The sequence below is a fragment of the Protopterus annectens genome, chromosome 5.part1, assembly GCF_019279795.1.
Source record: "Protopterus annectens isolate FY-2018-M chromosome 5.part1, PAN1.0, whole genome shotgun sequence".
Taxonomy (NCBI): domain Eukaryota; kingdom Metazoa; phylum Chordata; order Ceratodontiformes; family Protopteridae; genus Protopterus; species Protopterus annectens.
The window spans coordinates 345,029,539-345,041,585 of NC_056736.1; the positions used below are offsets into that span (position 1 = coordinate 345,029,539).

General features: G+C 37.6%; 1 protein-coding gene across 1 annotated transcript in view; it reads right to left on the reverse strand.

Moving 5' to 3' along the window:
• INPPL1 (inositol polyphosphate phosphatase like 1) overlaps positions 1-12,047 on the reverse strand; it is a 1,746,155-nt gene that overhangs the window by 1,409,430 nt on the left and 324,678 nt on the right. Inside the window, exon 4 of the mRNA XM_044073026.1 lies at positions 10,183-10,291. Within this exon, the coding sequence (XP_043928961.1) occupies positions 10,183-10,291 (109 nt within the window). The remainder of the gene's footprint in view (positions 1-10,182; positions 10,292-12,047) is intronic.

The window sequence follows — 12,047 nt, forward strand, 5'->3', positions numbered from 1 at the left end:
AAAGAAATCTTTTACTGTTTGCATAGATTTTGCTTTGTCATCCATCTTTTTAAGCAACTCTTCTGCTTTTTCCCCAAACAGGCGTTCCTTATCTAGGGGTGTATCAATAAGTTTAGACTTGACATGATCAGGGAGAGGTTGTTCCTTCACAGGGAGAGGTTGTTCCTTTAGCCATGCATGTCTCCTAATAACAGATCCTGTCACTGCTGCCCTGCTACAGGCTTCTAGGGCGTCATATCCACATTGTAATGAGTGCTTGGCCACTTGACCAGCAGAGTAAAGTAATTCTGCTCTTTTGAGTTGGCACCATCAGGAGAGGTAGCAATCTTCTGCTTTATTTGTTCCAAAGTGTGCTGTTGATATTTTAACATATGGAACTGACAATTAAGTGCTCTGATAGTGAAGGCTGCAGAGGTGTATACTTTCTTATCCCATCTGTCCAGAACGCTGGAGTCTTTGTCAGAAGGAAGAGGATTCTTGGCAGAACTAGTCTTAGCTCCTTTCGGTCCCTGTGTAATAACCTCAGGATCTGCAGCAGTGTTCCTATACAGGTACTTGCGAGAATCCGATACTCTGTAGTACCTGTCAGGTTTAGCTGGAGCAGAATGCGGGGCATCAGGGGATAAACTGGATTCAAGGAAATCATCCACCACTTCTAGAATAGGAGGGATGGCCAGGGGTCTGTGCTGGGGCAGGTACAGAAACTCTCTAATTAGTTTGTTAGAGTGTGGGTAGTCCTGAGATTCCCACTGAAAATGTTCCCTGAGGGAGTGGAGGGTTTTCCCAAAGGAAAGGTCCTCTGGAGGGGAGGCAGAGGGGATGGAGTCCTCTGCATCTGAATCCTCAAACAGTTAAGGGCTGTTGTTTGTCTTCAAAGACAGAATAATCAGATTCCTCAGACTCTTGGTCTGTCATCATTTCTGGAGAAGAGAGCCTTTTCCTTTTTGGGGTGGGGGCTTGAGTACCTCGTATAAGGGAGATGAGGTCCTCCGTCATTTTAAGCATTTGAGCTTGGGGTGGGGGAGCAGTAGCAAGATGGTAGCTAGCTGCAGATTTCCTAGGAATGGCCTGGCTTCGGGGCCTGACAGAATCCATCGGTCTCTGAGAAACGGTAGTCAGAAGAGAAGACGTTGTTTGTCTAGAATCGTTAGTGCGAATGACCTCCTCGGAAGCCAGTGCCTGTGTTGCGGCTCTGGACCCAACGGAGGCAGAGACAGCCAAAGGTTCGGAAGACTAAATGGATTTCTGCGACACACGGACACTGAAACGGTCTTGGCACAGACCTGCATAGAAAGCGAGTCGGCATCAGGGGCTTTGAAAGCACTTCACTGAATTCTGGAGAGGTGACGACTTGCTTAGCGGTAGCGTTGTCGGAAGGCCTAGCCTTGTGTTGGCCTGTCTCCATCTTTATGTTTTTTCAGAACATCGGCAGATTGTTGGCTGATGGACACCATATCGGAATTCGAAGACGGAATACGAAAATAACTGTCTACAAAAAGAGCTCTACAGGGAATGGTTCTCGCATTAAAGAGGGCACAGAACCGGCAACGAGGGACAATGTGGTTTAAGCCTAAACAAGTGATGCAGTAAGAATGAAAGTCTCGATGCGGGATCTGCTTTCCACAGGCGAGACAATTGTTAACTTTTTCGGACATCGGTTAGAGCAAGAAAAAAGGGTTCCCAACGGGGTGCTTAGCTTTAGACGTTTTCTGCTGAAGTTCGACTTCTGGTAGTGACCGACCGGCATTCGAGCAAACTGCTTCTACTACGGGCTCCACGGAAAGAAAGACTGATGTAATGACATCAGCTGCCCTGCTTTATAGTACTGACAACCTGACGTCAGACTACAGATGACAGCAGCCGGCGCACAAAAACATTGATTCTGGTATTCAGGCCAGCCGAGGGCTACCACAGCAGGGATAACCCACAGGTGATGACTGCAACAGTGAAACACGTAGAAAATCAATACCTTATTCTCAGAGAAGCAAAAACAAATTAGAAAGAAAAAGACAGTATAGTAAAATAGTCATATCTATTCAATTCACTTATATGGCCAATAAAGGAAAAAAAGATGACAGATAGAGGTTAGTAAAATTAGTAAAATATGTGCACCATTCTGGTGGCACGTTTTGTATGCTACAGCAGAAATGACAGTTAAGTTAAATCTGGGGAATAAATGGCTTACAGCTACAGATCCGGCAGATGTACTTTTTGCTACTGTTTTGTTTTGTCAGATATTGCAATAAGGTGTTGTAATGCACAAATAATATTGCACAGGTTCATAGTTAACTACTAGCCTAACTGCCCTTCTGGACCATTTTAAGCCATGTCAATTTCCCTTGGTGAGAAGTAAGCCCTGTACCTTTTGTCAGTGAGGTAAACACCTTAACTATTATACCAACCTCCAAAAATGGAATTTATTGTAATAGGAAACTTCATATACTTGTAAAAGAGAGACAAGTAAAGCTCCTGAATCATATCAATTTAATTCTCGACACAGGCAAGAGACAGAAAAAGAGAATTTATAGACATTAAATTTTAAGTTTCCTCCGGGAGCTCCGGCTTCCTCCCACTTTATAAAGACATGCATCTGGATCGTTTCTCCCCGAGCCTCCACTGAAAATTGCCTTTGTTCCAAGTCGGACTTTTCCGGTTAACAAATGTTAAATAAAATAATAAATAATTAAATGATGATTTGCTAGTTTTACTGCTTGCAGAATTTAAAGTCAAAGTTATATTTTTAAAAGTGACAGTAAAGTCACAGGTTCAGACCACAAGCAAGGGTACAGCATAAATAGTGTGTCAGTTCAGCCACAGATTCAGATCTCATGTATGAAGAAGTTTCACTTACTTGCAAAGAACAGATAAGCAAGTTAAATATCGTAAGCTGCAACGGGATCACAGGGACTTTGTGCTTGGTCAGGTGTTTGTCTGGCCCAGATACAATCAGTGGTCAGAGCAGGCATCTAATAATATACCTCAACCTTTAGATAAAGCGAATGCTGCTGCTCATGAATATGAAGCTACAACTGATATAATTCCAAACACCGCTCGTAATGAGGAAGGAAGAGGCCCACACGTCATTGACGCGATTACGTCATCTAAAGAGAAGAACGAAAGTACTGTTTCCACTACTCCTTGTAATCAAGAGGCTGCTTTAATGGAGACTAGGGGCAGCGAAGGATTAGGGGCAAGACCAAAGACATTGCCTAGGAGTTCGGAAGATTTTTTTCCGCTTCCAATGAAGTTCCGCGAAAGAGAAAAGGACAGATCAAGCAGCCGTGGCTGCAACAAACGCAAGTTTTCGGGGGACAATTTAGGTGCGAGACGAAGAGCACGGAGCTGAACCAGTTAGTTTATAATTTTTCAAGACTTGAACTTGATGATGCGGACTATTCCTTGTTAAATACGGGGTCATCTTTTATCCCCTCTCAGGCAAGTAAATTAAGTGAACATTTGGTTGATCTTAGGTTGTTTGGACGTTCTGTAGCATTAAGGTTAATGTATGCCAACAATGATGACCATCTAACTGATTGTTTTAAACGCAAAAGTTATTTTTCTCCACAACTACCTGCTAATGTTGAATGTTTCATCAACTTATGTGAAAATGATTTATATGCATATTTTTCAGGACAACGCCCTAGGTGCACTTACTACAACTTAAGTAAAGAGGAGAAAAGCTCTCTAATTAAGTTAACATCAAATAAAGATATAGTAATAAAACCTGCTGATACGGGGAAAGGGATAGTGTTAATGGATGCTGTTGATTATGATAATGTAATGTTTAGTATGTTATCTGATGTCAATACTTATGAGGAGATTGATCCAGCATCCCTTATGAGAACTATAAGTAAAGTATATGATGATATATATGACCTACTGATGTGTAGGCAAGTTACGCAGAGGTTATATAATTTCTTTTTGGTTGATTTCCCTGTAATACCATATATAAAGGGTCTTCCCAAGATACATAAAAACATTTTCCCCTTCCCATGAGGCCCATAGTGGCAGGAGAGGGTTGGGTTACCGAAAATATATCAAAATACATAGAGAGTACATTAGGACCTATAGTTCAAAATATTCCAAGTATCCTAAAGGATAGTCATCAATTAATTCATGAACTATCATCCATTAGGGATGAAATTAGGGACACCCCTTATATAATGGTGACTTTGGATGTGAGGAATTTATTCACAGCTATCCCTAATGATTATGGCATTTAAGCCATAAGAAGAATGCTGCTAATAACAGAAGGAGTAACCAATGAACAAGAGATATTGGTATGTACACTACTAGATACCATTCTTAATAATAATGTGTTTATGTTTCGTGATAAGTTATATGCACAAAAATGGGGGGTAGCCATGGGCACCCCCTGTGCAAACTCTTACGCGAATCTTGTAGTATATCATTGGGAGAGGGAGGTTCTGTTTAACAGCGTTTACTATCCGCAAGTAGTACTATATAAAAGATTTGTGGATGACATACTGCTTTTTTGGAGAGGAAGTATAGTAGATCTAAATGCTTTTGTTAGCTTTTTGGTGTCTACTACTGATTTTTTAAGATTTACCTCAGAAGTCTCTGACAAGGAAGTGAGTTTTTTGGATGTGAAAATAACTAGGATGATGGATGGTAGTTTATCTACTAGTTTATATAGAAAACCTTGTTGGAAGAATACACTTCTATGTTATAGCAGTATGCATCCTAGATATGTTTTCCCTAATGTGGTTAAAGGGCAATTTGTTAGGATATATAGATTGTGTAAGGACAGTCCTGATTTACAGATGCAGTTTGATAAACTACACACACTGTTTTTAGACAGAGGGTATAATGATTCAATGATTAACAAAGTTAAGCATTCCATCATGGATAATGTAAGTGAGAGTATTAAAACAACTACGAACTATGCAACTGGTAGGTTTAGAGGGAAGCATGGCACTACAATCCCTTTTATTACAAGATATACCAATGACAACAAGAGGTGGGTATGACAGCGAGAAGGTTGAAGGATAGAATATATAACCATGTATATGATATAAGGAAAGGGAGTCCTCAGAATGTTTTGGCTACGCATGCTAGCTTATATGTTGGTCATACTTTTAGGTTTAGGGTGCTACAGGTAGTAACCCAAAGTAGACGGGGGGGGGGGGTAACCTAAACCATCTAGAATCCATAGAGCTGGAATGGATATTTAGGTTAAGAGCACAGTAGGACCAGGGCTCAATCAGTCTATTAGTATTAAGCCGATACTTGAAGCACGTAGTTAGATATATTTTTAGATTACACTTTTTAGACTTTTTAGTCTTTATGTATATGAATGCTAGACATTAGTGTTACATCACTTTTGTACTATATGCATTATCATTATTATTATTTTTATCGCTCTTTGGTTTTTTGACAAGTATATGTTCCCTATACACGAGTATCTATTTGATAAAAGCATTTTTAGGTATTCTAAGGTATTTGATTTATCAGGATAGTCTGTTTAGATTTTAATAAAATTCTTGTTTTGTTTTAGTAAGTTATGATGGATAACTTAACACTTATGGTAGGGCATACACTTTTCTTGGAGTCTTATGTTGTAATGCTTCATGTGTATTTCATACATATGGTTTTGTTGTCGAATACTATTTTGTGTGTTTCATTTGTTTTATATATATGTGTGATCATTTTATTATTTTTTTCAGTTAGGTTTGGTTTGTTTTAAGAATTTGTCAGGTGGATGTTTGCTCCGCCTAATTAATTATTCAATTATCTAGTTGTGCTGCTGATATTTAACTGTTGCTTGAAATAGAGTATGTTAAATCTGAAGAAGCATGCCTGTGAAGCATGTGAAAGCGCTCATTTTATATATTTTATCTTTTATCATTAAATAATTTTGGTTTTATACACATCGTGGTGGCTGTGTCCAGTTTTTCCTCTTTGAATATTCCTCTCTTTTGGGATGTACACCATTGGACGGTAGCAGCACTTAGTTTTTTTATAAAGAACAGATAAGTAAAGCTCCAAAATTTAGATCAGTTCAGTTCTAGCAATAAATGTGCACATGTAAATGCTTCAAGATTTTACACATTTCATGCCAAAATTGCAGTTTATCAGAGCATGCCAGAAACGTGGACTTACATAACTGAGTTATCAGATTACACATCAGCTCAGCGAGATGAATTAAAACTACTGCATGACATCAAACAGTACGGTAATGATCAATCAAATATTATTAATGACAGTTTTTAAGCTGTAACAGTTCTTACTATTTATTGGAAGCTTTGGGCCACAAGGAAAACTGCAGACAGTGACTATAAACTTTTGAAGCATGCAGAAGTACTGAAAGATTTACATATCAGCTGAATGAAGAGATACCTGAGGTCTGAGGACCACAAGGTAAAAATTAAATAGTTAAAATTAATTTTCATTTGAGTTTATGATCAGGAGAAAAATGCCACTAAGTTTCCAGTTTTATTTAGTAAAAATTACAGCACATCTATAAGTTTGGTTCAAACCTATAAGAATGGCTTTATTAGTAACATTAGTTTACTTCAGGCAGAAGAAATGTATATAAAGTCACGCCAACAAGCAACTCTATCAGTTTATAATTGTTAAAGCTGCAAATGTTATTTTAAGAACACGAGACTGCTGTTTTGTGCTTTGCAGATATTGCTACAGAAAGACATGCTGTCAAATCAAGCTAATTCTACCTAATTTCCAGTTTAGTATTCCAGAACACGTTTTTCAATACAGTCAGGAAAAAATGATTAAATCTTCTACCCAGACTTGCGCCAGAGATGGGAAGGGGGGATTGGATTGCCTAATTGTATGAGTGACTCATGTAAAAACACATGGACTCTAGAGTGGCTCTTGAAACATCCCAGCAGTGAATTGGAACAATATAGAGTAAGACTTACTCTATTGTACCTTTACAAATTGTCTGTTTTGCAAGTTTTGGGTTGCCCCATTCATGTATGAAGATCACCGGAAAAGACAGAAGTGAAGACTTTAAGAGTGTGTGTGAAATTTTTCAATCTTTAACTATAATGTAGCTAACTCCATAGATTATTCAGTGCATATACAGTAAGCTAATTTAATTTATGCAAATTTGTTTCAGTTATCTAAAGAAAGCCATTCGACAGAGTTAGGGCATGCATACAGTAGATGTGCATTTATACAGATTAGCTTAGAGTATACAGATTAGTGATGTCAAACAGTAGTACTTCAAGGTGAATTCAATTTCAAGTTATGTTTTCAGACAACTACATAACTTTATCGGATTATGTTTTTATCTGTGTTCAGATGCTATTAAAATGTATTCCTTCGATATTAGTTTCCAAAATGTAGCAATTACACACGGCTATTTCAGATGTTCAGTACAATAAGTATCACTTCGTGGTGGTGCAGCGGTTAGCGTTGTTGCCTCACAGCAAGAGGTTCTCTGGTTCGATTCCCTACTGAAGCGCCTTCTGTGTGGAGTCTGCATGTCCGCTCCGTGGTCGAGTGATGTTTAAGGACATGCAGGGAGGTGCATGTGTGAATGGGTGTGCCTTCTTTGAAGGCTGGGCATCGGGTTGGCACCTCGGCACACTGCCAATCATAAGCGGACCGGAGTTCCATTGTGGTGACCCCCTAACAGGGAAAAGCCAAAAGACATTAGTTTTAGTACAATTAGTATCACTTCAGTGTCAGTTTGTCATGTTTCAGACTAACATTCATACAAAGTTATTTTAAGGGTCTAGTATAGTATATTTCTAATAACATTACTAAACAGTTTCAAAACATGCATAAATAATATAGAAAGAACAGACTTTGCAGAATTACATTACAGCTCACAGTATTCAGTCGTTAGTTTTAATAGTAAAGTGAGAAAATTACTTGTAACAGGCTTATCAAGATAAGTTATACAATTACCTAAAGAATAAGCAGCAATAGTTATTCAGTATACTCGAGGCATGACAAGTCTTTATTTGTTACAGAATACAGTGCACATTACATCAGACAAAGTTAAAATTACATTGAGAAGGTATGCAAAGATACAGATCTGGAATGCAGAATACAGGTTTTAGTAAATGTACTTAGACTATTACACCACAGAGATTTAAAAGGTAAATATACAGGATGTTTGAGACAAAAAATTAAAATGCAGACTTCTACTATTACAGCACCTGGAAACTTAAAATGTACATACAGAGGATTGTTAGTTAACAGTTTAACAAATTTAGCTAAGAATGAACAGAAACAAGTTAATATGCTTCAAGACACATGTATTGTAGATATAAAAAGAGAGCTTATCACCAAATTAGTACGGATCTTGTTACATGGACTATGTAATACCAGTTGTAAGACATGTTAAAGAATTGTCCATTTGAATTAAATCATAAAGATAACAGATTTCAATCCAAACGATTTTCAGAAAATTAACAGGTCATGAATGCTCATATTTCATCTAGTTTTCAAAATTAAAACAACACGTTCATTTACAAGATAAACAGAAATTATTTACAGATGCCATACTAGTTGTAGTAATCATTACAGTATCATTTACAGTCTGCATTAATACATTTATAAAGTAATTACAGAAACAAATCCCAGTTCGGGGATTTCACGGAGAGTTCTAACAATAAGGTTCACATAAATATAGTGTCGTCAGAACAATCCTAAATAAATACAGTATTTTCTCTGCATAGGCCTAGAAATGCAAAATTTTGCACATGATGGAAAAACTGAGATTGTTGGCACTTGGCCAGTACAGATCCGAGTAATTAAAAGATAAAGACATTTATTGCAGTTTTTACAAAGCTAGAGGCAGAATCGAAAGATTTTTTTTAATAGTTAGCCACTTAGTACCATTTCCTGAAAATTTCAGTATATCAAACTGTTTGTAAAGATCAACCCTTTATATAAAGGGAACAAAAAGTGTTAACAGTTTAGGGACAGCCTTCCTGAAAATGGCTTGGTAAAGGTTTTAAAAAATATTTCTACTTTAACAAAAGGAACAAAAAAAACAATAAAGGTTGCAGTGACATGCACACATAACAGCATTTGAAAAAGGACTTCTGCAGCAATCTGGACAACAACATTATATTAGATTTAAACAAAACAATTTCCTTTAATAAAATGAGCAAATAAAGGCCTACAATGAAGAGAGTTTCAGACAAGTATGCAGTCTAAGGAGTGATAAAAAAAAGTGAGACTGGAACATCTTTGAATACAAGCATTCTGATTACTGGAACACATTGGGGAAGAAGAGAAGCACATTCTACAAAGGGTGACTACCTTGGAACTGTGAACAATCAATACCTGACTGACAAGGACAGGCAAGTAGCAGACAAATAGTATTAAGACAATTCAGTTATTGTCAGAATCAAATTAAATTAACTTGACACTACAACAATGTGATGAAAACCTAAATAAGCCGATTCACAGTGCTGTAAAAATCCCTACCATTTATCTGACTTGTACAAATGTAAGGAACTCCATCTATTACACTTACCTTAATATATCTTATAAATATTGGCAAAGACTTGCTCTCAACAACAATGTGATCTAGGTTGGGGTACTGAAAAGCATACTGAAGGATTAAGTTGGGGAGATGAATGCATATGATATACTCGGCTTCCATCACAAGAAAGGAGAATTTTGTCTACTTAATTACTGACCACTGGTAACACATACATACATAAACAGAGACACCAATCTAATGCTAGGGTCTTTAACACACACCCACACACCCACCCACACACCTACACACAAACGTTGTCACAACTGCTTGGTAGTGTCCCTGCATCCCAGGAATGGCAGTGAATCTAGGAAACTATTCTCAGACAACTGAAAACTGAGGATGTCACTGTCTTTGTCACAAACAGGGACAATCACTGGTGAGTAAACTGGTGCTCAGTTTAAAAAATGTAACAACATTTAAAAAATCAATTAAATACAAATGCAAGATCATTCCTCTGTTCAGTGTCTTGTTTCCACTGGGTTGTTGATTACAGTACCAAGAAAGTTCTAGCATTCAAGTTGAAATGGGACTATTTTATCCAATCTCTTCAAGCAGTACCATGATTAAAACAAAACAAAGAAAAAAAAAAAAACCTCAAGACATTAGCCAGCTTTTCAGCACTGACATTACTAATGAATTTACAGTTATACATGTCAATCCATGTATTTTCACTGCATTTTCTCCACATCTACCTTTCTGTGGCTCCTTCCTGGCCTGCAGGAACAAGATTTGAAACAGCACTGTTGTAGGAGCTTGTGGATGCAGAACGAGGTGGGAGTGGGGGCTTGTCATCTTCACCATCTGTTACCAAAAGGAAAATGGAGCAAGTGTAAGCCTTCATTGATAAGACATCAGCACCAAGTTTAGTGGATCACCACAGAAAAAATAAAAATGACTAAAAAGTAAGCAGTTTATGAATTCATTCAGTTCTATATCAAAAGTGGCACCAAAACATCATTTTCTAACATCCATATGTATAACATCTTGCATTTTCATTGCATGTTAAGCTATACCTTTTAATACAACCAGCAGCTTCCTTTAAGATACATGGTAAACGTGTGAGGTAGACCCAAAAAAGAAGTATTTTTTGGATAGTAACCACAAGGGTTTTCATTTTCTTCAGCAATTTTCTCTCCATACAAGAGAGAGGATGCTGCTACCTTTTGTCAGTATGCAAATATATGGAATGCCCAAGTCCCATACATAACCCTGCAAGGATATGTCAAATCAGTTCTTCTAAATAAGAAATTCTGAAGTTTAAGGTACACAAATAACAGTTTTAAACCATAAAATATTTGATACTTTATAAAACACATTTACATCTTTTTAACAAAATTTAACTGCAGAACAAAGACATAAGAGGCGCTATGTTGGAGACCTTGCAGCCCAAATAACCTTTCTTGTACAAAATATAGCTATGCAAGTACAGTCTCCTAACAGTAGAGGTTCTAACAAAAGAATCTGTGATTCAGTGTAATTTTTTTGCAAATTGAAAGTAGCTGCAGGTGGACAACTAACCTTCTGGATAAGACTTCCAGAGCTGTAAGACACCTCAAGAGCAGAGTTTGTGTAATTACCAAGATGAGTATTTCAAGATTATGTTTGTTAGTATGATAAATTAAGGGCCTCTCTACCCTTTATTCTGTTCCTATTCAACATAATGTTTGGTAGTATGGTAAGGGCCTCCCTAACCTTTATTCTGTTCATTTTGGAGTCAAGACCTCACAAACATATATGTGGAAAGATCCAGAGGAAAACATTCAGGGTAGAGAGGGCCAGATTTTTCAAGAGTAAAATCTGTAAGTCACCATAGACATCATGGAAGGAAAACTCTGTCAAGTGAGGAGAATACCTACATCCAATCTCCAACAAAAGTTAGCTAAGGTTCAGAGAAAAACAGACTGGGGAAGGAAGACAGTCAAACACCTATTGTTACGGTGAGTAAGGTCACACAACTGTGCTATGTTCCTCAGGAGAATCATCACTACAGTGCAACTTCTTGAACAATGTAAGAGTACCAACATATTTACTACCCAAGGCCTAGTCTGTTCACAGACTAGGAAAAAGATAATAGACCTTGTACAAAAGCAGTGGCAAAGCCTGGCCTGCTTCTGGACTTGTAAGTCTAACCTATAATGTTTGGAGAAGGTATACATGGGAGTTCAGGCTGCTGCCTCACAGATCTTTAGAGATGATATGCAATTAAATAAAGCAAACATAACAGCAACTATTCTGTTGGAGCTGTACCAAGATGGCTACAGCAAAAGGTGATGCAGTTTACCAGACATTTAGATAGGACTTGTTTGGATACAGGCATGCTTTGCTTTTGTGGCATAGACAAGACAAATTATTTTGTCTGATAATTCTTTGGTTCTGTAAATGAAATATGTCAATTGCCTGTGCACTGCCATCATTTGCAGATTTCTTCTTCCTTTTCATGTTGTTCTGGACAGAAGACAGGTAACTAGATAGTCTGATTAAAGGTAAACTCTGAAAACACTTTTGGCAAAAGGAATTGTAACCTCAAAGTGCTACCTTTTACTCATAAGGCTCCATG